Source organism: Pseudorca crassidens, chromosome 3 (assembly GCF_039906515.1).
Source record: "Pseudorca crassidens isolate mPseCra1 chromosome 3, mPseCra1.hap1, whole genome shotgun sequence".
In the NCBI taxonomy this organism is placed as follows: Eukaryota; Metazoa; Chordata; class Mammalia; order Artiodactyla; family Delphinidae; genus Pseudorca; species Pseudorca crassidens.
The window spans coordinates 65,227,193-65,250,329 of NC_090298.1; the positions used below are offsets into that span (position 1 = coordinate 65,227,193).

General features: G+C 37.4%; 1 protein-coding gene across 4 annotated transcripts in view; it reads left to right on the forward strand.

Moving 5' to 3' along the window:
• Positions 1–23,137, forward strand: part of ATG10 (autophagy related 10) — a 224,691-nt gene that overhangs the window by 5,823 nt on the left and 195,731 nt on the right. For all 4 annotated transcript variants that reach the window (XM_067731162.1, XM_067731158.1, XM_067731161.1 and 1 more), the window contains exon 2: positions 9,454–9,573. In XM_067731162.1, the coding sequence (XP_067587263.1) occupies positions 9,466–9,573 (108 nt within the window). In that variant the 5' untranslated portion in view covers positions 9,454–9,465. The remainder of the gene's footprint in view (positions 1–9,453; positions 9,574–23,137) is intronic.

Genomic DNA, 23,137 nt, shown 5'->3' on the forward strand with positions numbered 1-23,137 from the left:
GTGAGACCGTATTCTTCTGAGGGCTCATACTGTTGCCGCAGCTACCTATTGCTGACACCTTCCACTTCTGGCCATGAACATTATATCATTGGTAAAGAATGTTCTTCAAAGAGAATTACTAATGGGTATTAGAAGCCAGTTGTGGCATTTGCCAATTTCTCTGGTGTAAATATTCCCACTGTGGTCAATTTCAGGCTGTCAACATGATGTCAACTGGCTCCCCAAATTCCTGAAAACTTAACTATTGACTCTTTGATATAATCCAGCTCCAGCATGCCATGGCATAAAGTCCCACTGAAGGAGATGTTCCCTAAACTCTTGGAAGATGGTGGGGGTTGAGGAAAGGAAACGGTCTCATGAACTCTGTCCTCAGCCCCAAGCTGCGGGGCCACTGCAGCCTCTTTTTTTCTGAAGGAAATACAGAATTGAGAGTGAGATGCCTTCTTACCCTCTTCCTAACTGGACCTTTTGCTGCAGAGGCCATAGCAAGCATCAGCTACCAATAAAGCTACCCCACATCCCTCAATTCTAGTTTAGGTACAATGTTGTATCCTGTTTAAAGTTTGATTTCAGATGTGTGTTTCAGTGGGAAGGCAAGGAAGGAGTGCTGAGCCTGCTGGCCAACTGCTGCCAAGCCTGAACCAGCTTCCTTTCTTTTGCTGCTTCCTGTGCTATTTATTGGATTACTGGGGTCACACCTGCTGTGCCCTGCCCAGGCTGCCAAATGCCTTGAAATCCAGGCCCATTAATACCCCTATTAAAATGATCTATCTTTTGTCTCAGTGTTCTAGCATGAATCCTCCTCAAAAGTATCTCTGGTGCTAATTACAAATGCTTATTTTGGGCCCTTCAGAATCAGGTAGTTTCTGGTCTGAGCCTAGGATTCCACATTAAAATTTGTACCCTGGGTGCTTCTTTACTCTCTAAAATTTGAGGACCACTGCCCGAGGATCCTGCTAGGTAAGTGATTAACTAATCTAAATTAATTCAAGCCAAGTTCTCATAAAGATAATAGGTTGAATTCACTTCCCTTGCTAGTAATTGCATGTTTTTTTAGGAAAGAGTCTAAATCTAAAGTTAAAATGCAGAATTGCTGCAGGGAGGGACAAGTACAAGTAGGCAAGGAAGTTGCCTACTTTTATTAGTTAAAAATGATCTTTAGGGCTTCCCTGGTGGCGCAGTGGTTGAGAGTCCGCCTGCCGATGCAGGGGACACGGGTTCGTGCCCCGGTCCGGGAAGATCCCACATGCCACGTAGTGGCTGGGCCCATGAGCCATGGCCGCTGAGCCTGCGCGTCCGGAGCCTGTGCTCCGCAACGGGAGGGGCCACAACAGTGAGAGGCCCGCGTACCGCAAAAAAAAAAAAAAAGATCTTTAATGTTTAAAGGTATGCATAGTACAATATGTTCTGTGATAATCACATTTTTGTAAATGATCTAAGTTCTGGGGAAATTTAGTTATATGTCTTAAAGTGTTTTAGTCTTGTTATGACTCTAATATATATTGATTTATAGATTCATCAAAAGAAATGTCTCTGACCAAAAGCACAAAACAAACAAAAACAAAGAATCAGTTCCCCACACATTAGATTAAAAATCCTATAAAAAAATGTGGAGAGCTGTAGTGAAAAAAATTGTTTTTAAAATTAAGAAGGATCATTTGAACAATGATTATATACACAGTGTTAGAATTCGTTGGGGCCGCGTTTCTGAAAAGATATTTAATAGCAGCAGAATAAGCTTCTTCACACTGTCTACTTTAGGGCTAACCTATAGTTTAGAAAGACTTCTTTCACTTGGTGAGGAAAAAAAATTATTCTACCTTTCCAATCTTTAGCCTCTGTTGGAGCACTTAAAATAAGGTTTTGATTGTTTGAGCTTAAAAACAAACAAACAAACAGCTGTTCAGCAAGGGTGAAAACTCAAGCAAAATAGATGTATTAACAGCTTACACCTTATGACATGAAAGAGCTCTGACTCATTTCTGACTTTTCCTTATAAGAGATGAGAGGTTCATTGTTTAGGATAAGATGAGAATTGGAAGTAGTCTTTTACTGTGAGTTCATCTGTGTTCTGTTGTCACCTCTGGTCTGAAGATAGCTTAAGTCTGGAAACATAGGCAGTTCACATGTCTCAGGTTTTCCATGTGCAAAATAAGGATTATTCTTGCCATTATTGCTTAATAAGCTGCAGTTGTGGTTATTTCCATTTTTGACCATAATTTCAGCCATCTCTTAATAGAAAGTTCTTAAGATTCTAATTTCTGTCTCTACTAGTCTAGGAACTTGGTAAAGGACCAGAGTATTACAACTTGAAAAGTACATATAAAAATGTTAATTGAATTATATTTTCCTTTTTAATGAGTTGAAATATTCTAACTTGAGCAAAGAGGCAATAATTACTCAGTGATATTTCATTATACCATATTATGATGATTTGAATTGAGATGGATATCATTTTAATATAGTATAATTCCTAATTTTGTAATCAAGCCATAAGTGTTTTTATTATTGTATGTAACATCCTTCAGCAAAGCCCGGTCCTTAGATAATTTTAAAAGTATTCAACCAAATATTAATTAGTGCTTTGATGTTCAGTCATCTTGCTAGTGGCACAGTGCTGTTAATTAGATAAACTATGGCTATTGAGTGAAATTTTATGTTTCGACTAACATTTTGAAGAGTTCAGTAAACCTCAAGTAACTGGAGGGCTTAGGGAATGGAGTGTTTTCACTTAGTTCAATTTTATTATTAAGTGAGGGTTTGTTTGGAATTTATAGAATGTTCCAAAATGTATTAGTATTCTTTATGAATTAAATTCAATTTTTCTTTGATTTAGTATCTCTCAGTATATGTCACAGTCATCATATAGTCGGAAAAATGATTTCTCTAACCACTTTGTTTTGGTCTTCCTATTCTCGTTCTCTATCCTCTCCCTGAGTGATCAAATGTGTTCTGTTATCTATGAAATGCTGATTTAGAATCAATATTTCTAGCTCAGATTTCTCTTTCCTCTTGAGTTCCAGATCCATCTCAAAATCCCTGCTAGATCTCTTTGCTGGGTATTCCATAGGTATTTCAAACTCAAACTCCGTAGCGCTACATTAAACCCATCTCACTCCCCAGACCTGCTTTTCCTAGAGGGATCTGTTTCAGTCAGTAGACCACCACTTAAGGCCAAGAGCTAGGACTCTTTCTTGAACCTTTTCTCCCTTCAATCCCTTACATACCAAGGTCAGCCAGTTGTTGTGATGAGTATACTACACTATCAAAATATCTTTTGAATCCGTCTCTCTTCTACCCTACTGCCAATCTTTGGCTCTGTTTAGCATTATTTTGTCTCTCCTAAATGATTGTAAGGACCTTTTAAGGGGTCTTCAGTCTGGTTAGATCTGTAGTCCCTTTTGGAAACCAGAATGCAAATCTGCTCAGTTTACTACCATTTCAAAACCCTTTAGAGCCCTCAGGCTACAAGGCTGTTTTGTCTTCATCAACTGTGGTTTTCTCAGTACCCTTCCTCTACCTCTGTATTTCAGTCAGACAAGAGTTCTTCAATTACTAGACCTTCTCTTACATTCTTAGGCTTTTGCACAGTCTTTTCCCTTTACCTCCTCCTTTTGCTGTTAGCTTCTGTTCTTCCTTTTACAGACTTCTTAGATGTCACTTTCTCAACTTGTATCTGCACTGAAGCACCTTGTTACCCAGAATTCTTTGTGTAAACTGGAGATCTCACTTACACCTTGAAACATTTGACTGCCTTTGTAGAAGCCCCTAGAGTTTATCGACTCTTCTGTACTTGGTTCTTGTACTTGGTGCTTTCTCTTCCCAAACTTGTTCTCCCACTGTTCCCCTGTTCCTCTCCATTGTGATCTCAGGATCACACATCCACAGCAAAAAAAACTTGTCTAAACCCTTAATTCATTATTTCCTTTACTACATTCTGTGGAGTAAGATGTTAAAAAGTGTTCCCAGGAAAAAGAATTTTGTGGTCAAAAGAGTTGGGAAACCCTGAGTTAATAGTTTCCCCATATAAATGTGCATTGTGAATCTCCAGGGTGGGAGTGGTGAGTGGATGTAGTGTGGATGTTTCTACACGTATCTTACATGATGTTAACATCTGCACAGGTTAGTGCTTCCACTAACTCGTTTTAAAGGAAACTTGACTTAAAAAACAAACAAACAAACAAACAAAACCCAAAAACTCTTTGAATGGAGGCTTTTTCCTCCACTCTACAAAGCTCAGTGTACTGAGATTGCTGGTAACCCCACTTCTGAAGAGCCAACTTTAGGTTACTGCTTCTCCAGCCTCATGTAAATATTCCTGCTCCTCTGAGGCTCATGAAATTCAGCTCTACCAGGTATGGCAAGGTAGACTTTTTTCTCACATGCTGTCCCTAATCACTGGTAGTTGCTGCCTTGAGGGTCATCTTGAGAAGGAATCCAAGGCTGTGTTTGGCTATCATGAACACAGGTATTGGTTTTTAGTGATTATTCTTGATGGACTTGGCATTATATACCACATATTACTTACCACCTCTGTGCTCTATTGTCTTCTACCGTTTGCCCCTTGTCATTTCTAAATCTCCTAGTTTAACTTACATATTTTTTAAAGAGCTCTCCATTCCCAGTAGCTCTCAGAATAATCCTAAATGACTTCAGTGTCCATGTGGAAGACAGTAAACATTACACGTCTTATAGTTGTTTAAACCTCCTGAGCTCCAGTGACCTCCATCTCCAAGCTACCTTATATACTTATTTCCATGGCCACAGCTGAGACCTTCTCAATTTCTAAATCTCATAGTCTTCCCATCTTCCATTTCCCTCCTTTCACTGCAGTTGTCCTTTACCCTCTTTCATATGCAGTATTTCTTGATACTGCCATATTTTCCCAGCCCCTTTAACCTTCTCTTGGCATCTTTTCTTTTTCTACATAATCTGGACCACTGAGCTGTTCTCACTAGCATATTCTGTTTCCTCTTTCATCCTTATCCTTCCACTGACTCAACCCAGCAAAACCTCAACTTGCATGCATATTCATTGCAGCCCTCTCTGCTTGTTCTGACACTTCGGGAGCTGAGGACTGCCGAAGGCAACCACAATACCTCACAGAGTGTTGCACTACAAATTCAGGCTCGCAACCCGTGCTGGGCCTTCACTTGTACCTGCTCATCTTAAAATGTTGTCCTCTCTTCTTCACCATCAATTCCTAATCTATACTCGCTTTCTCAAACACTCTGCTTTTATCATTATCCTCTACCCCTGCATCTGAAAATCTTGTGATCATCAGACTTTGTCTTCCTTAATTTGGGGTGCCATTGAAAAACTTCTCTAATTTTTATGTTCATCCTCAAATGCCTTTCCTCTGATTGCAAGGGACAAGGTGTTAATTGTGTTGTTCAAATCCATCCTGTGCTGATGACCACATCTCCTCCTAGCCCCTTTAGGATATTGCTTCATCAGTCACTTTCTCTCTTTGGTATTTTCAACTTTTACCTCTCTCCAACCCCCTTTGCTCAGCTTAAACATATATTCATATCTCCCTTTCTTAGGAAAAACAGTATCCTCCCTTAAGCCTATGTGCTGCTTCTGTTACCAATTTGTATCACTTTTCAATCAAATTTTTTGAAAAGTAGTCTACAAAGTTTTTACTTATTTCCTCACTTGTAGTTTCCTCCTCAGCCCACCACAATCTGGCTTCTCTCTCCACCATTCCTGAAACTGCTCACTAAGGCATCAATGACTGCTTCATTTTCAAGCTCCATGGATGTTTTCAGTCCTTTTCTTAATGGACCTCTCTTTTTCTTTTGACATTGTTGGTTCTTTGTTAGCTATTCTCTACTCCCTGGGCTCTGTGGCACTGCTCTTGCTAGGATCTCCTAATGCCTGACTCATTCTCTAGCTCTTTTGTTCATTCCTCTTCCTCAGTAGGTCCCTTAAATGTTGCTGCTCTGAAGGTTTCTTCCTCAACCCACTGCTCTTCTCACTATGCACAGAGGTTCCTAATTTTCTGGTTAAGACCCCTCAAACAATCTGTTGAAAATTATAGAATCTTTCCTTTCCAAAATATAGATAGGCATATACATACAAAATTTAGTGTAAAATTTCATGACCCACCAGAAGGCTTATTAAGAATTTGCTGTATGCATTCCAGCTGGGCAGTATTCACCCTCATGGTTTCATTTGTCTCTTTTAAACAGATGACTTGCAAATCTCTTAAGTTCATTTTAGCTTGCCTCCATAACTTAAGATGCATATTCTTTCCATTTCATTTCCATTTCATTGCCTGGCTTTAGATCCTCATGACCTCTCATCCAGCAACAGCTTCTAACTCTCCTCCCTGCCCTCAGGCTGTACCCTTCAGATCCATCTTCCACAGAACCACTGATGATTTACTATTCTGACCTTTTCAGCTCCAACGTCTGATTCTCTGTTTCCTGTGGAGACAGTCCAAACTCTGGCATGGCACACAAGTGACCTTTCAGGAAGTTCATCACTATTCTATCTGGTATCTTTGAGGCCCTTCCCATCCATTTCTCCTCCACTAGTGAGGGCAGACAGATTTAACTTGCATGGGATTTGACTATCTCTGTCTTACTATACTCTCTTTATCATGTTGGTGACATCAAACTTGCGGTTCTGTACACCCTTACTTACCTTGGTTCACACTGTCCTCCCCGCTTGGACCACTATTCTAACCCTTGTGCTTCACTCACTGACAATTTGCCCTGCAAAAACTCCTACTTAACCTTAAAGGTTCATCTCCACCCTCACCCCAGACACTTTCCCACACCATCCCCTCTTTGTAAGGAACTCTTCTTGTGCCTACCATAATCTGTGCATCACTCCATTGTATATACTTTAACTCGAAGTCCTCTTTTGCATTGCTGTCAGAATTAAGAATTGAGCTGTTAATTGAGAAATCTGACTAAAGCTAGAGTTAAAAAAATACATTTGTACTTAAAACATTTTATTTCAACTTAAAACATATAAACATTCATTTGCGAATTTTCTCATGTATGACCAAGGCATTTTCTTTGAGTATGGGTACTTGATTGGAATTCATTGTTCATTCTTAATTATACTGAACCTAGAATGCATCCTGTAAATTTCTAGTTTTGGTTTAAAAGAAAGAACTCAAGCCACTTGTGCCGCAATCTGAGTGCATAATCCTTGATTTGTATGATTTTTTCCCCCTCAGCCAGTCTTTTCAGTTGTATTGTCTATAACTAGTTCAATAGTAGTTTGTTTTTTCTTATGAAGACTTACCTTTGTAGTCTTTCCAAGTCTTTATAAAGTCTACGTCTTAGAAATAACAGTTGTGTTTCTTTTTTACTTACATTTTATTGGTTTGGTTTGTGTTGCATTTAATTAAAGTATGTATTTATGATACATGAATATGGTTTGTGAAAGTACACTCAACTGATAGGAGCAGAGATGCTTCATAAAAAGCATGCTGTAGACATCAGTCATTGTTTTACAGAGGGAATAGATGCTGTGTCAGTTAATCTGGCAAGTTGAATGGAGGTTGGTCTTATAAGAGAGTTTCTGCTGTAATTATTGTTACTGGTTATCTCCCTTCATTGCAAGATAAGTTCTTTTTTTTTTACAGTTCATACTTCATTTACTTATTCATTCATCCAACAAATGTTTATCAGGTTCAGTCTAGAGCCAGGCACTAAGCTGGGTGCTGGGGGTACCAAGATGAATTAGACTCGAATCTTGTCCTCAAGATGTTCATGGTCTAGTGGGGGAAACAAGGTACATCTTGATGGAAGCATCCTGGAGGGACACCTGTAGAATGTGTATGAGTTTGCCAGGTGGGTAAACGCTTCTGCAACCACGAAGGACAGAGAAGTAAGCAGCTGTAGAGTGACTGTCCCCCAGGTAACCTTTGGCAATGTCTGGAGACATTTTTGGTTGTCACAACTGGGGAAAGGGACGCTACTGGCATCCCAGTGGATAGAGACCAGGAATGCTGCTCAACATCCTACAATGCTTCATTCAAGATAAGTTCTTACAAGGCAAGAACTATACACTTTTTCATTTTTGTGTATCTAACCTTTACCTATGCACAGTGCCTACTACTTACATACAATATGTATTTGTTGGATGAGTGAACAAATTCTTATGTAGGTCATACTAAATTTGAATATTCAGAAAGAACACTGGACTGAGAATCAGCTAGTATAGACAGATCATTGGCCCTGGAGCCAAACTGGGGTTTGAACTTTTCCTCATTTGTATTCTTGAGCAGATTACTTACTCTTTTTCATTTGAGGAATGAGGATAACAGCAGCCTTTGGGTTTTGTGAGGATTAAATGGGAATGTGAAGTGTCTAGCATAAGCACCTGACATAGTAAGCAGTTAACAAGTGCTAATTGTCCTGATGATGCTTATCACTAATGAGGAGAATGTGGGAATTCACTTGGTCCAACTTTTCTCATCAAGAGACTTGAACTATATAATCTGAGTTTCCTTCCAGCTGCTCTAAAATTTTCTTTCTATAAACAATGTTTCATGTTTTAGATAGATTTATATAACAAATATGTGGGTAATCCTTGATTTTGGCACACTTGTAAACTCAATAAAGTAGGTAATTAATTAGGTGATCATCACCTTACACCTTGCAAAACAAATACTTTCAGGCTTTAGAACATCTTTTGTTAGTGAGTTGAACTCTAATATAAGGTGTGAAGAACAGCCCAGCTCCACTAATCACTGTGATGCTGCCTATATAAGAGCTAAGGTAGGAGATAGAGAAGGAAGCGTGAGGAGGTTGTTTGGAAGCATTAGCTTAGAAGAAGTGAGATAATGAACACTTGAAAGTTAATTTATGGACAAACTAAACTTTTTGAACCATAGATACGTATTTGTTATCAATACAAAGCTAGGTTTTGGGTTTTCATGTTTTTTTTTTTAAAAAAAAATAAATTTATTTATCTATTTATTTTTGGATACATTGGGTCTTCGTTGCTGTGCACGGGCTTTCTCTAGTTGCGTGAGCAGGGGCTACTCTTCGTTGCAGTGCGTGGGCTTCTCATTGCGGTGGCTTCTCTTGTTGCGGAGCACGGGCTCTAGGCACGTGGGCTTCAGTAGTGCGGGCTCTAGATCACAGGCTCAGTAGTTGTGGTGCACAGGCTTAGTTGGTCTGCTGCATGTGGGATCCTCCCGGACCAGGGCTTGAACCCGTGTCCCCTGCATTGGCAGGCGGATTCCCAACCCCTGTGCCACCAGGGAAGTCCCTGGGTTTTCATGTTGATCACATTTTCTTCCTGATTAAAAAAGGGGGATAGGGTGAGAAAGATGGAAACAAAACACTTTTTTTTTTGGAGTGGCTCTGAGGTTATTTTCCAATATACATCCCAAATTTTTGTTTGTTTAAAGAAATAAGTGAATTAGCTGAATTCTTTTTAGTATTCATTCCACAGCTGATGCTAATAGTTTTTATGTTTCAGTTGTTATTTAGTATGGAAGAAGATGAGTTCTTTGGAGAAGAAACGTTCCAGCATTATTGTGCAGAATTCATTAAACATTCACAGAAGATAGGCGATGGCTGGGAATGGAGAACTTCAAAGGTAAGAAAATTTTATTTTCTATTTCAGTGGGGTTTTTTTTTTGTTCCCCCCCCACGAAAACCTCAGTAATTGAAAGTAATGTATGAAAGCTAGTTTGATTTAGTAGAAGGCTTAAATTGAAGAATGTTTTAAAACAGATGTCCATTTTATTACTTCAGCTATATATACTCATTATAATTAGGCTAATGAAGTATTATCTACAAAAGTCCTTAGGTGAACTGCTTCAATTTAATAATAAGAGTTGTTAGCATATTAATTATCTGAATGTAAACAGATGCTTCTGTGGTGCTTCAAACCATTTGCTTACACTATTAATTTTCTTAGGAAACTACTTTTGTCCAGAGAGTGGAAAGATAATCCAGAAACCAAACCATAGTCAAATAATCACAAATTCTGAAATATTGAGGACTGTATTCACTGGGAATTTCTTAATAATATAAATACTTCCAAAACATTCTTTCTTTTGATTCTATTCAGTAGTAATAATGTAAAAGGTCTATGTACTCATTTATTTCCACACATACATTTGGTAAGGTTCTCTGCCAAAAGCTCTTTAAGAGTTCCTTGAAATACTGTTCTTAGAGAATAAGTAAGTTTTCTCTACTTGACATTTTATCTGATCCGTGAAAAAGTGGTGAATCCTGATTCTCTGCTGATTAGCTGTTTCCTATATGAAATCTGAGAAATGAGAACAGTTTTGAGCTTATTCCTATGATTCAGATCTAGAGGCTAGGGAAATGCAGGCCTTGATCAGATCTAGATTGTCACTGGGAGGAGAAGCCATGATTCCTCTTGGGTCGTATATCAGCTAAGCTTTGACAGGGGAGCTCATGTGAGGGTTCAGAGGTATAGAGTCAATTTCTTGTGGTGGATTCTAGCCCCACTCTCTAAGCTAGTGATGGGACAGTTCATAAACTTTTAAGGCATCTCTTGCTTTAGGATAACATGACCTTACTAGCATCTTTTATTAATTTTGTTCCTGAGTATTTAAAAATTTTGTTTGCTATTGTGTTTGAATTTTTATTCATCTTATTTCTTCTATGATTATTATTGACATATAAAAGAACTGCTAATTTTTGTATATTAATTTTGTAACCATTCAGTCATCTTACTGAATTCTCCTGTTAATTTTCATAATTTTTCAGTGATTTCTCTTGTGTCTTCTAGGTAGAGTGAGGTTATCTGCAAATGAGGAGTTTTTTGTTGCCTTCTTTGTAATATTTCTCCCTACTATTTATGAACTGAGTAGAAAAATGTTAATAGTAATAACAGCTCTCTTTGTCTTCTTCCTGACTTTAATATTAATGCTTCTGATATGTAATGATTAAAACGTTGGTTGTTTATTCATTGAATGAGAATAGGTTTCTGACCCCTTTTGTCCTGTAATAATTTGTGTGATTATTCCTTGGGAACTTTCCCTTTTCCCCAGGTTAAAAAAAAAAAAAAAGAATTTTTCTTTTATCTTAAGTTGGAAGCAGGATAATAGAGATTCCTGTTACCATTTCAGTGACCTAGCAGAGTTGGGGAGCAGAAAGGTAGGAAGTTGGGTCTGTGTGTGTATGTATGTGTGTGTGTGTGTGTGTGTGTATGTATGTATGTGTGTGTGTTGGGAGACTCTGGGGAAGATCTCCAAGAGACAAATTTTATGTCAGAAGTTTCTTCACTGAATTTGTTGAAACTAGTGCCATAAGAACCAGTTTTCAGGATTTGTTTTTATTCTGGCCTGGCCTCTACTTCACGGATGGGTATGGCTAAGTCTAGTTTCTTGTTTGCTGCCACTTTCTGCTGTGTTCCCTACCCTTTGGAGTAAGAATTGCACCTTTAATTAAGGGCTGTTCTCTTTAATGTGGGGGTAAGCCTGTAGATAGTATCAAAACAAAACAAAACATTCATCAGAGAAAATCTTTATAGCCTTAGGGTAAGGACTGCAAACTCAAAAGTCTGTGAAGACCTGGTTGGGTAATGTAAGTGGGTCAAGCTGCCAGGGACAAGACAGAATGGACACTGAGTCTTGGGGCCTGTGGCTGACCAGAGTGCTTGGCCTGAGACCAGGTTGGAAACATGGGCCTAGGGTTTTACCAGATCTTCCAAGAAAAGTAAAAAAGATTTGGGGGTAAAATCTAAATTTTTAAAGGTTGGCAACTAATTAAAAAAGATATTTTTTAAACACAGTGAGGACCAAACCCAGCATGCCAGTGATGTATAATATGTGGGCTCTGTGTGGCCAGTGGGTGACTTCTGGGACTGGATGTCTGCATGGTGTTGACTGTGGTTTCTCACCCAGCCCTGCCTCAGTGCATGCTGTTGATCTGAATTAGGAAAAGGGACTCCAGCAAGGAGATCCCTCTCTTCTGTATTTTGGAATATTAGTATTTTTACTACTTAATTTCTGCAGTTCTGTACCCAGTTTAAGAAGGAAATTGTGAATCAGTCACTTTATTTCCTTTAACCTTCCATCTGTATTACATCTCAGGCTTTGTGGGACTGTTTGGAGACAATACTTAGAATATTCTTTTACTTTTTAGGCTCCAGAAATTAATTTTTATATTAAAAATAGTTGTATTGATGTATAATTGACAAACAATAAACTGCACATATTTAAAGTGTATAATTTGATCAGTTTTGACCTATGTACGGACCTTGAACCTTCACTACAATCATGAGAGTGAACATATCCGTTATCCCCAAAAGTTTCCTAATACAACTTTTTAATGCCTCTCTCTGCCCCTTTTTGCCCCTTATTTTTTAAAAAACCTTTGTTTATCCCTGTATGTAGAGGCTCCTTTAAAGAGTACATATATTGTCACTCATACGTTCAGGTTTGTTCACAAATCACTTTGGTACCACCCATTTTATTTTTTAATTTTAAAATAATTATGACAATGTTTAGAGAATTGGTATAATTCAACTTTTTATATAAGGCAAAGCATCATTTTTTCCTGCAAAGTTGATGAGAAAAGCAATGTGAATTAATGAAACATGTAAATAATTTAAAATTTTTGAAAGGAAGAAGTTTCTTAAAATAATCCAAATAGTCCTAATTTTTATATCTGGAGGTATGCAGATTAAGGAGAATACTTCTAAATCAGTATTTTTTCAGTGGGGCTTAATTCTATTGGCATCTGGGCAGGATAGTTCTTCTTGTTCTCCTAGTCCCATCATCTCCAAACCCTTCAGGAAGGCGGTACACTTTTGTTGAGAGCCATTGTTTAACATGATGGTCTGTCAGATATTAAAGATAGTGGTTAAGAGCATGGGCTTCAGAGTTAGATAGACCTGAGTACAAATCCTGACTCTACCATTTACTAACTGGATTTTAGACAAATTACTTAATGTCTCCAAACTTCATTTTCTTTATCTATAAAATAGGAATAATAGTAATACTCACCTAACATGGCTATTGTATACGTTAAATGAGATTTGCATTCAAAAAGTTTAGCACAGTTTCTGGCACGTGGACAGTTATATTGTGGTTATAATTTTTAGTTGGTTGTTTGAAATTTTCAGCATCTTTTGTTATAGAAATAAAGCTATGAATGAAATTGTAGTTAGGTTTTCAGAAACCTTCATGAAAATCTATTAGCACCAAATATACCGTAATTGTCTGTAGTGTATTGTTCTGAATTCTCTACAATAAGGGGAGCAGAAGATGGTAAATAACAATGAATGCAATTGTTTGAAACACATTATAGGGTTACGTTGTTTTATTGCACTTTGCTTTATTGCACTTTATGGATATTGCATGTTTTACAAATTGAAGTTTTGTGGTAACCCTGCCTCGAGCAAGTCTATTGGTACCACTTTTCCAACAACATTTGCTTAATCGTGTCTCTGTGTCATATTTTGATAATTCTCACAGTATTTCAAACTTTTTCATTATTATATTTGTTATGGTGATCTGTGACCAGTGATCTTTGATGTTAGTATTGTGATTGTTTGAGGGTGCCAGGAATCCTGTCCATTAAGACAGCGAACTTAATAAATGTGTGTGTTCTGACTGCTCCACTGACTGGCCATTGCCCCATCTCTGTCCCTCTCCTCGGGCCTCCCTATTTCCTGAGACACAGCAATATTGAAATTAGGCCAATTAATAACCCTAAAATGGGCTCTAAGTGCTCAAGTGAAAGTAAGCATTGCCTATCTTCACTTTGAATCAGAAACTGGAAATGATTGAGCTTAGTGAGGAAGGCATGTCAAAAGCTGAGTAGATGAAAACCTAGGCCTCTTGCACCAAACAGTTAGCCAAGCTGTGGATGCAAAGCAAAAGCTCTTGAAGGAAGTTAAGTGTGCTACTCCAGTGAATATGCAAATGATAAGAAAGTGAAACAGCCTTACTACTGATAAGAAGAAAGTTTTAGTGGTTGGGATAGAAGACCAAACCAGGACAACTTCCCATAAGCCGAAGCCTAATCCAGAGGAAGGCCCTATCTCTTCAATTCTATGACAGCTGAGAAAGGTGAGGGTGTTACAGAAGAAAAGTTTGAAGATAGCAGAGTCTGGCTCATGAGGTTTCAGGAAAGAAACTATCTCCATAACATAGAAGTGTGAGGTGAAGCAGCAAGGGCTGAATGTAGAAGCTGCAGCAAGTTATCCAGAAGATCTAGCTAAGATCATCAATTAAGGTACCTACACTAAACAACAAATTTTCAGTGTAGACAAAACAGCCTTCTATTGGAAGAAGATGCCATCTAGGACTTTCACAGCTGGAAAGGAGAAGTCAATGCCTGGCTTCAAAACTTCAAAGACATAAAGGCTGACTATCTTGTTAGGGGCTAATACAGCTGGTGACTTTAAGTGGAAGCCAGTGCTCATTTATCATTCTGAAAATTTTAGGGCCCTTTAGGTTATGCTAAATCTACTCTGCCTGTGTTCTATAAATGGAGCAAAAAAGCCTGGATGATAGCACATCTATTTATAAGTGGTTAACTGAATATATTAAGCCCACTGTTGAGACATACTGTTCAGAAAAAAAGATTCATTTCAAAATAGTACTGGTCATTGACAATGTACCTAGTCACCCAAGAGCCCTGATGGAGATGTACAAGATTAATATTGTTTTCATGCTTACTAACACAACATCCATTCTGCAGCCCATGGTTCGAGTAATTTCAACTTTCAAGTCACATTTTGTAAGAGATACATTTCATAAGGTTATAGCTGCCAAAGATAGTGATTCCTCAGTTGGATCTGGGCAAAGTCAATTGAAAGCCTCCTGGAAAGGACTCACCATTCTAGGTGCCATTAGGAACACTGTGATTCATGGGAAGGAGTCAAAATGTCAACATTAACAGGAGTTTGGAAGAAGTTGACCAATCCTCATGGATGACTTTGAGGGGTTCAAGACTTCAGTGGAGGAAGTCACTGCAGATGTAGTAGAAATAGCAAGAGAACTAGCATTAGAAGTGGAGCCTGAAGATGTGACTGACTTACAGCAATCTCATGATAAAACTTGAACAGATGAGGAGTTGCTTCTTACGGGTGAGCAAAGAAAGTGGTTTCGTGAGATAAAATCTACTCCTGGTGAAGATGCTGTGACGAACTGACAACAAAGGATTTAGAATATGACATAAACTTAGTTGATAAAGCAGAAGCAGCGTTTGAGAGGACTGACTCCAGTTTAGAAAGAAATTCAAAATGGGTAAAATGCTATCAAACAGCATTGCATACTACAGAGACATCGTTGGTGAAAGAAGTGGTCAGTTGATGTTGCAAACTTCATTGTTGTCTTATTTTAAGAAATTGCCACAGCCATCCCAACCTTCAGTGACCACCACCCTGATGAGTCAGCAGCCATCAACATCGAGACAAGACACTCCACCAGCAAAATGATTATGACTCACTGGAGGCTCAGATGATGGTTAACATTTTTTAGCAATAAAGTACTTTTTGTTCATACAATGTGTTTTTAGACCTAATGCTATTGCACACTTAATATAGTGTATACATAACTTTTATATGCATTGGGAAACATAACTTAGTATAGTGTAAACATAACTTTTATATGCATTGGGAAACCAAAAAATTCATGTGACTCGCTGTATTTTGATATTTGCTTTATTGTGGAGTTCTGAAGCCTAGCCCTTTATATCTCCAATATATGTCTGTGTATATCTTAAAAACCCATGGGCTCATAATGTTAGAGAAGGAGGGAGGGATGGGGGGGGTGGGGAAAAAAAGAGAGAGAGAGAGGGAGGGGGAGAGAGAGAGAGAGAGAGAGAGAGTGAGTGGAGCAGAAGAGACTCCAAACCTAACTCATTGAACACCATTGGGAGTATCTAGGACATCAACTCATCAACTCCTTGGTCTGAAAATTGTTAGTCAAAAGGAAAGAAATAAGCATTTATCCTGTCTTTCCTGCATGAATTATATCTCATAGTAACTAAATAGCCTAATTTGATAAGGAAAATTGTTTTTTCCCTGAGAATTCCATCTAATAAATATGGAAAGGATGATAGAATTAGAAAGTCACCACTTTTCAATCCCTAATGAAATGAGTTAGTCAACAATAATCAGTAGATGAAAATATAAGGTGAAAAATTGATGTGAAATTTACAAAAAAGGGATTGACTTATAATTACCTGAACCTAGCATTCAATCTTATCATTACTAAAAATAGAATATCCAGATATTATGTACTTTCTGAAGTTTTATAACCTGAATCACAGAGCACAGTCTATGGAATATTCTTGCCCCCAAAGATGAACCTGAATAGAACCAATTAAGGAAGACAAGTGATAGAGGACCAAGTTAATTGACACCACAGGAAGCAAATAGAAAAATTCAGAAATCTAAAGGACATTTGACCCAGTTTCCTTAAAAAGTTAATGGTAGGATAAAGAAGTGAGGAGGAGGACTGCACTTCTAACTATTTAGAATTAAGGACCAGTTTTTTGTTTTGTTTTGTTTTTAAAATATCCTTGAGGCAGCGACCAGTAAGCTGTCCCGGTGCGCAAAACTAGTGTGCAGCTCAGATCATGTGAGACTCAATCACGGGAGGGTGAGATTACCAGCCTGGTTCACTAGATGGGTCCACTGACCATGCACTTGGGTGTGTTGGCAGTGTCAACTTGCTATGAAAGTTTCCAAGTCCTTACTTTCCTTTTCTGAATTTATCGTATTGACCCATAACAAAGAGTTTGCAGATTGAGAACAGTTTTGGGACTGGTAATTTACAATTAGTTCTTGAATTGGCACCAGTTCAGACCACATTTTGAATAGCACTACTCTAAATTAATAGAAATCAGGAGGCATAGCCTAATGTGATGTGTGAACCTTCTTTGGACCCTGACTCAAATCAACTGTAAAAGGACCTTTTTTGAGACAGTTGGGGATATTTGGTTATGGACTAAGGTATAAAATGATACTAATGATGTTAGCAAAGAAAAAAATATACCAGGGATAGATGAAGCAAATGTGGCAAAATCATGACATATATTGAATCTAAGTAATGTGTATATAGGTTTAATTTTGGTACTGTTCTCTCTACTTCTTTGTATATTACATATATGCTTCCTTTTCTTCCGCGTCATCACAATTTATTTTTCACCCTAAACTTTATTCATCATAGCATATGTTCTTAGCCTTGTCTTAGATTCAGAGCCCTTTTGGGAATTTGTGCAGTTTAAAACTTCAAAGCAACTTGCCTTCTAAAATTTTTTCTTTTGTTTTTGTGTTTTTACTCACTGGATATGAGTACATTAGTTCTGTGATATCACCTTTTACAGGTTATTGGTAAAATAATTTCCCATAGCTTTTCAACTATATTCTCTCACTTTTGTATAGCAGAAACAGGAAGAGAGACCATTCAGGTACTGAAAACAAAATATTCTATTCTATTAATACTAATTTTGAGATTAAATTTTATACAAATAACACTAGATTATTTTGTATGTTACTCGTTTTTTTAAAAAATTTTAAATTGAAGTATAGTTGATTTACTTTGATTTACAATGATATGCAGAAGAATTGTTTATTTTATTTTATTTTATTTATTTTGGCCGCATTGCACGGCATGCAGGCGGCATGAGGGACCTTACAAGACCAGGGATCAAACCCATGCCCTCTGCAATGGAAGCACAGAGTCTTAACCACTGGAACGCCATGGAAGTCCTGTTATTCTTAAAGAAGAATTAAAAGGCCTCTGCTCCCCACCCCCTATTAATCCCTGTCTCTTCAGTTAAACGTACTTGATTATATTTTGAAATTTCATAGCAGCACACTAGAAATATTTTGATTATTTCCCTGACAGCTTAGGAACCCTTCTTGAAAGGGCTTATTTCCTAATTTATATAGAGTAAAAATTTTAAATTTTATTCTTAGAAATTTAAACAATTTAAATTTCTTTTTGATTCCTGATTTTTTTTTTTTTTTGCGGTACGCGGGCCTCTCACTGTTGTGGCCTCTCCCGTTGCGGAGCACAGGCTCCGGACGCGCAGGCTCAGCGGTCATGGCTCATGGGCCCAGCCGCTCCGCGGCATGTGGGATCCTCCCGGACCGGGGCACGAACCCGTGTCCTCTGCATCGGCAGGCGGACTCTCAACCACTGCACCACCAGGGAAGCCCTTGATTCCTGATTTTTAATTCTGTTTTAATTCCTTCCTTTCAGTAGTCTTTCACTATGATTAATTCACATTGATTTTCTTAAAACCCTTCAACATTATCCTAATTACATCAAATTCATATTTTTAAAATAGATTCTAAAATATTTCCATATCTTACTTCATTCCATCTTTTAACACTATCTTGTTAGAAAACCCACCCTACCCTTCCCATCAATCCTGCTGCCGTGCTGAATTTCTCACTTTGTTTATTTGCACAGATATCTTTTTTTTAATGTCTTACTATGAAAAATTTTAAGCATACAAAAGCAAAGAGACTAGTATAATGAATTCCCATGTACCTATCACTTAGCTCCCACAATTACCAACTCACAGCCAGGAATATACTGTTTTAAAGCATATATCATGAAGTGACATGATATATTTCAATTAAGTTGACTTTCTTTTTTCCCCTTCCCCCATATGTCTTAAAATTATGGGTTTTTCAAGTGCACTTTAAATTTATTTATCATTAATATTAAAATTAATAATCTCAGAAAAAGACTCTAGAGACATAAAATATTATTTCTACAAATTTTTATTTATTTAAAAAATTATGGTAAAATACATATACATAACATAAAATTTATCATCTTAACCATTTTTAAGTGTATAGTTCAGTAGCCTTAAGTACATTCACATTGTTGTGCAACCAAGTTCCAGAACTGTTTTCATCTTGCAAAATCAAAACTCTATACCCCTTAAACACTAACTCCTCATTCCTCCTTCCCCAGCCCCTGGCAACTACCCTTCTACTTTCTATGAATTTGACTACTCTAGGTAGTTCATATAGGGGGAATCATGCAGTATTTATCTTTTTGTGACTGGCTTATTTCACTTAGCATGACATCTTCGAAGTTCACCCATTATTTCTACAAATTTTGACTTAGGGATTTATAAAGTAGAGAACTAAACAGAGAATTGGGGGGTGCATTTCCGTTAGATTATGACATCTTGAATTACATAGCCTCATTCTGTTAAGAGATTTCATTTCTTTTATTTTGAAGCACGACATTATTAAAGAGAGTTAAAAGTGCTTTCTATGTGTGTCTAGTAAGACTAATTTTTCATCATGTCTCCAATTTGCTGATACTGTATAAATCCTACTGGCTAGTTCTATCAGAAACATAATCAAATTCGAGAGTAAATAATGGAATTAATATCTTAAATACGGTTATTTTACTTTGCCTATGCATTCATTTTTGTGGTATTTATACATTGAGTTGTTGGAAGTAAGGCTTTCTATTTTAAAGGTGAAATATTAACTATCCTCTTATACTTTTTGATCTCTATGTACACAATATCCTTAGACAGATTCTTTGCTAAAATTTAGTGACAATTTTAAGGTTTATGAAAAGAATAGACGTTTCCCACAGGTTTCTTAAGTATAATATTGCTTTATGTGAGTAACAAATAAATACATTTGTTGGCCTGAAATACTTAATTTTGCTTAACTTTTATTCTTCTTCCTCCAGCTTATTAAAAACATTTTTTATATATCCCAGTATTAATCCTTTTTAGGGTGGCTGTGAGCATGTTATTGCTATTAGTTTTAGTGTAATGCTGTATTTGTTTAAGTCATCTACTGTGAGTTAATGAAATATCATTTCTGGCCCCAAATGTCACTAGATAAAGATTAAATATATTGCATTCACATAGTCTCTTGATTAGACTAAAGTAGAGTTTTTTTAGTTTATCTTTGGAGATTAGGAGAAAAATGCACTTGGAGCAGCATGCTGTGTTTTTGTAACAAACATTGACTCATAGTTACACTAGGTTTTTCATTCATAATTTATTGTGTGTTATGATATGATCTGTCACTTAAGCATATGCAAATCTTAAGCAATCACTTCAAGAAGAACAAGTTGTATTACTTGTGAATTAAATATTTTTGAACACCATTTTTAAAGACTATCAAGAGTATCAGAAAGGAAAGCTGTAATACTTTACAAGTTTATCAATTGAACTTAAACAGTGATAGTAATTGTGCACATTTAACAATTAAAAGCACATTCTTGGCTGACAGTGATGTTTGGGTTCATTGAGCAGGCTGGCAGACTCTATTTCAAAAAGTCTCCTAGGGAGTTAACACTGGTAAGTTTATCAAGCCCAGGATCTGACCCTCAGATTCAGATAGAATAGAATGGATAGAATGGAATTCAGATAGAATGTCTCTCAAAGAGGGATCCACATCGAGCAATGTCAAATTATATATATATATATGTATATATATATATATCCTTTGACATTTGTATCCTGATATATATATATATCAGAATCTAATTTATTAATTTATAATGAATAGAATTGTCAAATGAACTGGAATGCTCCTGTCATTGTGATGATTCATTTTGTTTTGTAAGTGGGCAAATCACAATTGCGTGAACACAGAATGAGTACAAATTCTCATGTGTAGTTATATGAATGAAATATTTAGTGGCATAATCTAAGAGTGGCATCATACATCTGGCTCTGCAGTAGGGATAATCTTACCATTTGAGGCCAAGTTGTTTAAAGTAATGATATGTAGGGTAGGAAATCTCTTTCTTGAATAGTGTAGTGGGCAATGCTAATGTTTCCTCCACTGATCTCATTTTTTTTTTTTTTTTTAAGTTTTAATGACTGACCAGTCTCTTTTAGTCACCATTTGATTATAGCCAAATCTTGCAGACTGGGGAGCTATTCTGTCTCTTTAGGGTAATTTGCCCATCTGCTCTGATCTATTATGAGTTAATTTCATGCTTGAACTCGAAAAATGCTTATTTCTAAAGCCTTGGATTGGGCCTCCAGTTACAGACAGCATTACCCTGATCTTGAATGTTTGTAGAAATAGAAAAAAAAAATCATAAAAGAATCACATTACCCTAATACAATTGTGATTGTTTTGGTGAATTTCCCTCATGTGTAGCCTTTCATTTTTAGGTCCTCTTAAACACGTGTTGCTAAATTTCCTAAATGGGATTTTAATGGTTGTTCTTTTAAATTTAAAATATTGGAGTGAAATTACATATCTAAAACATTATCTTCCCTTTTAGGAACAGAATAGGTGTTCACTTTAAAGACTGATTCTGCTAGGTATATGTTGTAACTGGTTACCTAAATGAACTGTCATACTACTTCTAGTGCTTTTAAAAATAATTATTTGGTGCTTTCCATGTCATCTGACATAGCAAAAATATGGTTTCTTTTCCAAAATATATGGCTTCATTTTGGTCATATTGTTTTAGTGACAATTTCCAGAACTAATTGCATGCTATAGCAGCAATCACATGTATTCTTGCTTTACAGCATCCTTTTTTAGGCTGACAACACTTTGTAAGTATATGGGGCAGTCTTGTTTTCTTCATTTTGTGTCAAGATAACTTAAATAAACGAATAAACTTGGACACCGAGATAACAATTGACCTGCCCAAGTCTGAGCTACCACTGGAGCAAGGACCCAGGTCTTTGGACCACTACAGTCCCGAATTTCCATTTATTTATCTGCTTCTAAATAATAGCCTTTGTACAAAGTTTAATCACATAAGTGATCTCACAGATTAGAGTTCGGTAACCTCAAGCTCCGAAAATTGAGCTCCTCATCTTTCAACCTCCTGTCAGTTGACTTCTTTTTTTTAGTAGATGGCTCTACCATCCTTCTGGCTCAGGCCATAAACCTGAAGGCTTTTACATTCCTCTGTCTCCTCAATACCTAGACCTGATGGATCATTATATCAGTTTATTCCACCTTTAAAAATCTCTCACATTGGCTTACCTCTGCCTCCTCTGCCCTCCTTTCCCATTGCCACTGTCTTGGCTCAGGCCATTGTTTCTGCTTTCTGTCTCTGATCTCGCTCTCCGCCAATCTGACTTCCACCCTGACAGAGTGATGTTATAAAACGCATTTCCAATCCATTACTCCCTGGTTAAGACCCTTTAGTTATTCTCCATTATTTCAGGATATAGTTTAGGGTCTTTAGCTAAGCATACACAGCTCACGTCTAAAAAAGATGCACTATTTTGAGTCTGGCTTTGTTTGCTCAACATTCATTTATGCATAACTTTATGGTCAGTGATTGGTCAGAGGTTATGCTTGGACACCTGAGCATGATGGATGGAGTAAGACTTCCACCCTTCCCAAACGATCTATATGTGGGTTGGGGAGCACATTCAAAGTTCAGGCAGGTTTCTACTCTGCCCTGCCTTCTAGTTTCTTCCATGTCCTCTGTTCATGTGAGCAGCTCCACCATCAGCCCAGGACTTGAGGACAGTATGGTTTTCTTGAGGCATGTGGGTGGAGGCAGCCAGGGTTGTTTGCAGAGTTCAAGCCCCTCTGTGGTCTCTCATTTCCAGGATCTACCTATTACCTTTATGGTTTTGTTGTCAGGAGGTTGCTTGTCCCAACTGGGATGGCTACCTCAGACTTGCTCCTGAGATTGCTACATTTGCTGGCGATGCTGCTGGACTGCATATTTTCATCTTTGGCTCCAGATCAATTGAGCCTCTCTGGCCTTGAAGCTGCCCTAGCCTACGGTCCAGGGAGAACCCTATCCCTGACCACCTGACCACAGGGGAGGAATGGCAGCAGCCCCAGGCAGGAGTGTCACAGAGTCCCACTGTTCTTACCCTAATTTCAACAGTGTTTCATTAATAAGTACTTCTTACTAAGTTATTTGACTTTGGTTGATTACCAGAATCCTGAAATGGTTTTTTTTTTTTTTAACAATTTTGAACAATTTCCAAGTTGTTTTTTGGAGAAGATTTGAAGTCCTGCCTCCTGACGCCACAGGATGATTTTAATTTGCATTTTCCTAAAAACTAGTTCATTTGAGCACCTTTTCATATGTTTATTAGTTTATTGTACCTTCCTTTGTGATTTGTTTGGTTAAGTCTTTTGCCCATAATCACTACATATTTTTCTGAGATTAAATTTAAGCAGATAGGTAACCCCACCCTCAAGTTTGGCTTAGAAGCCTGCCCCTTCTCTG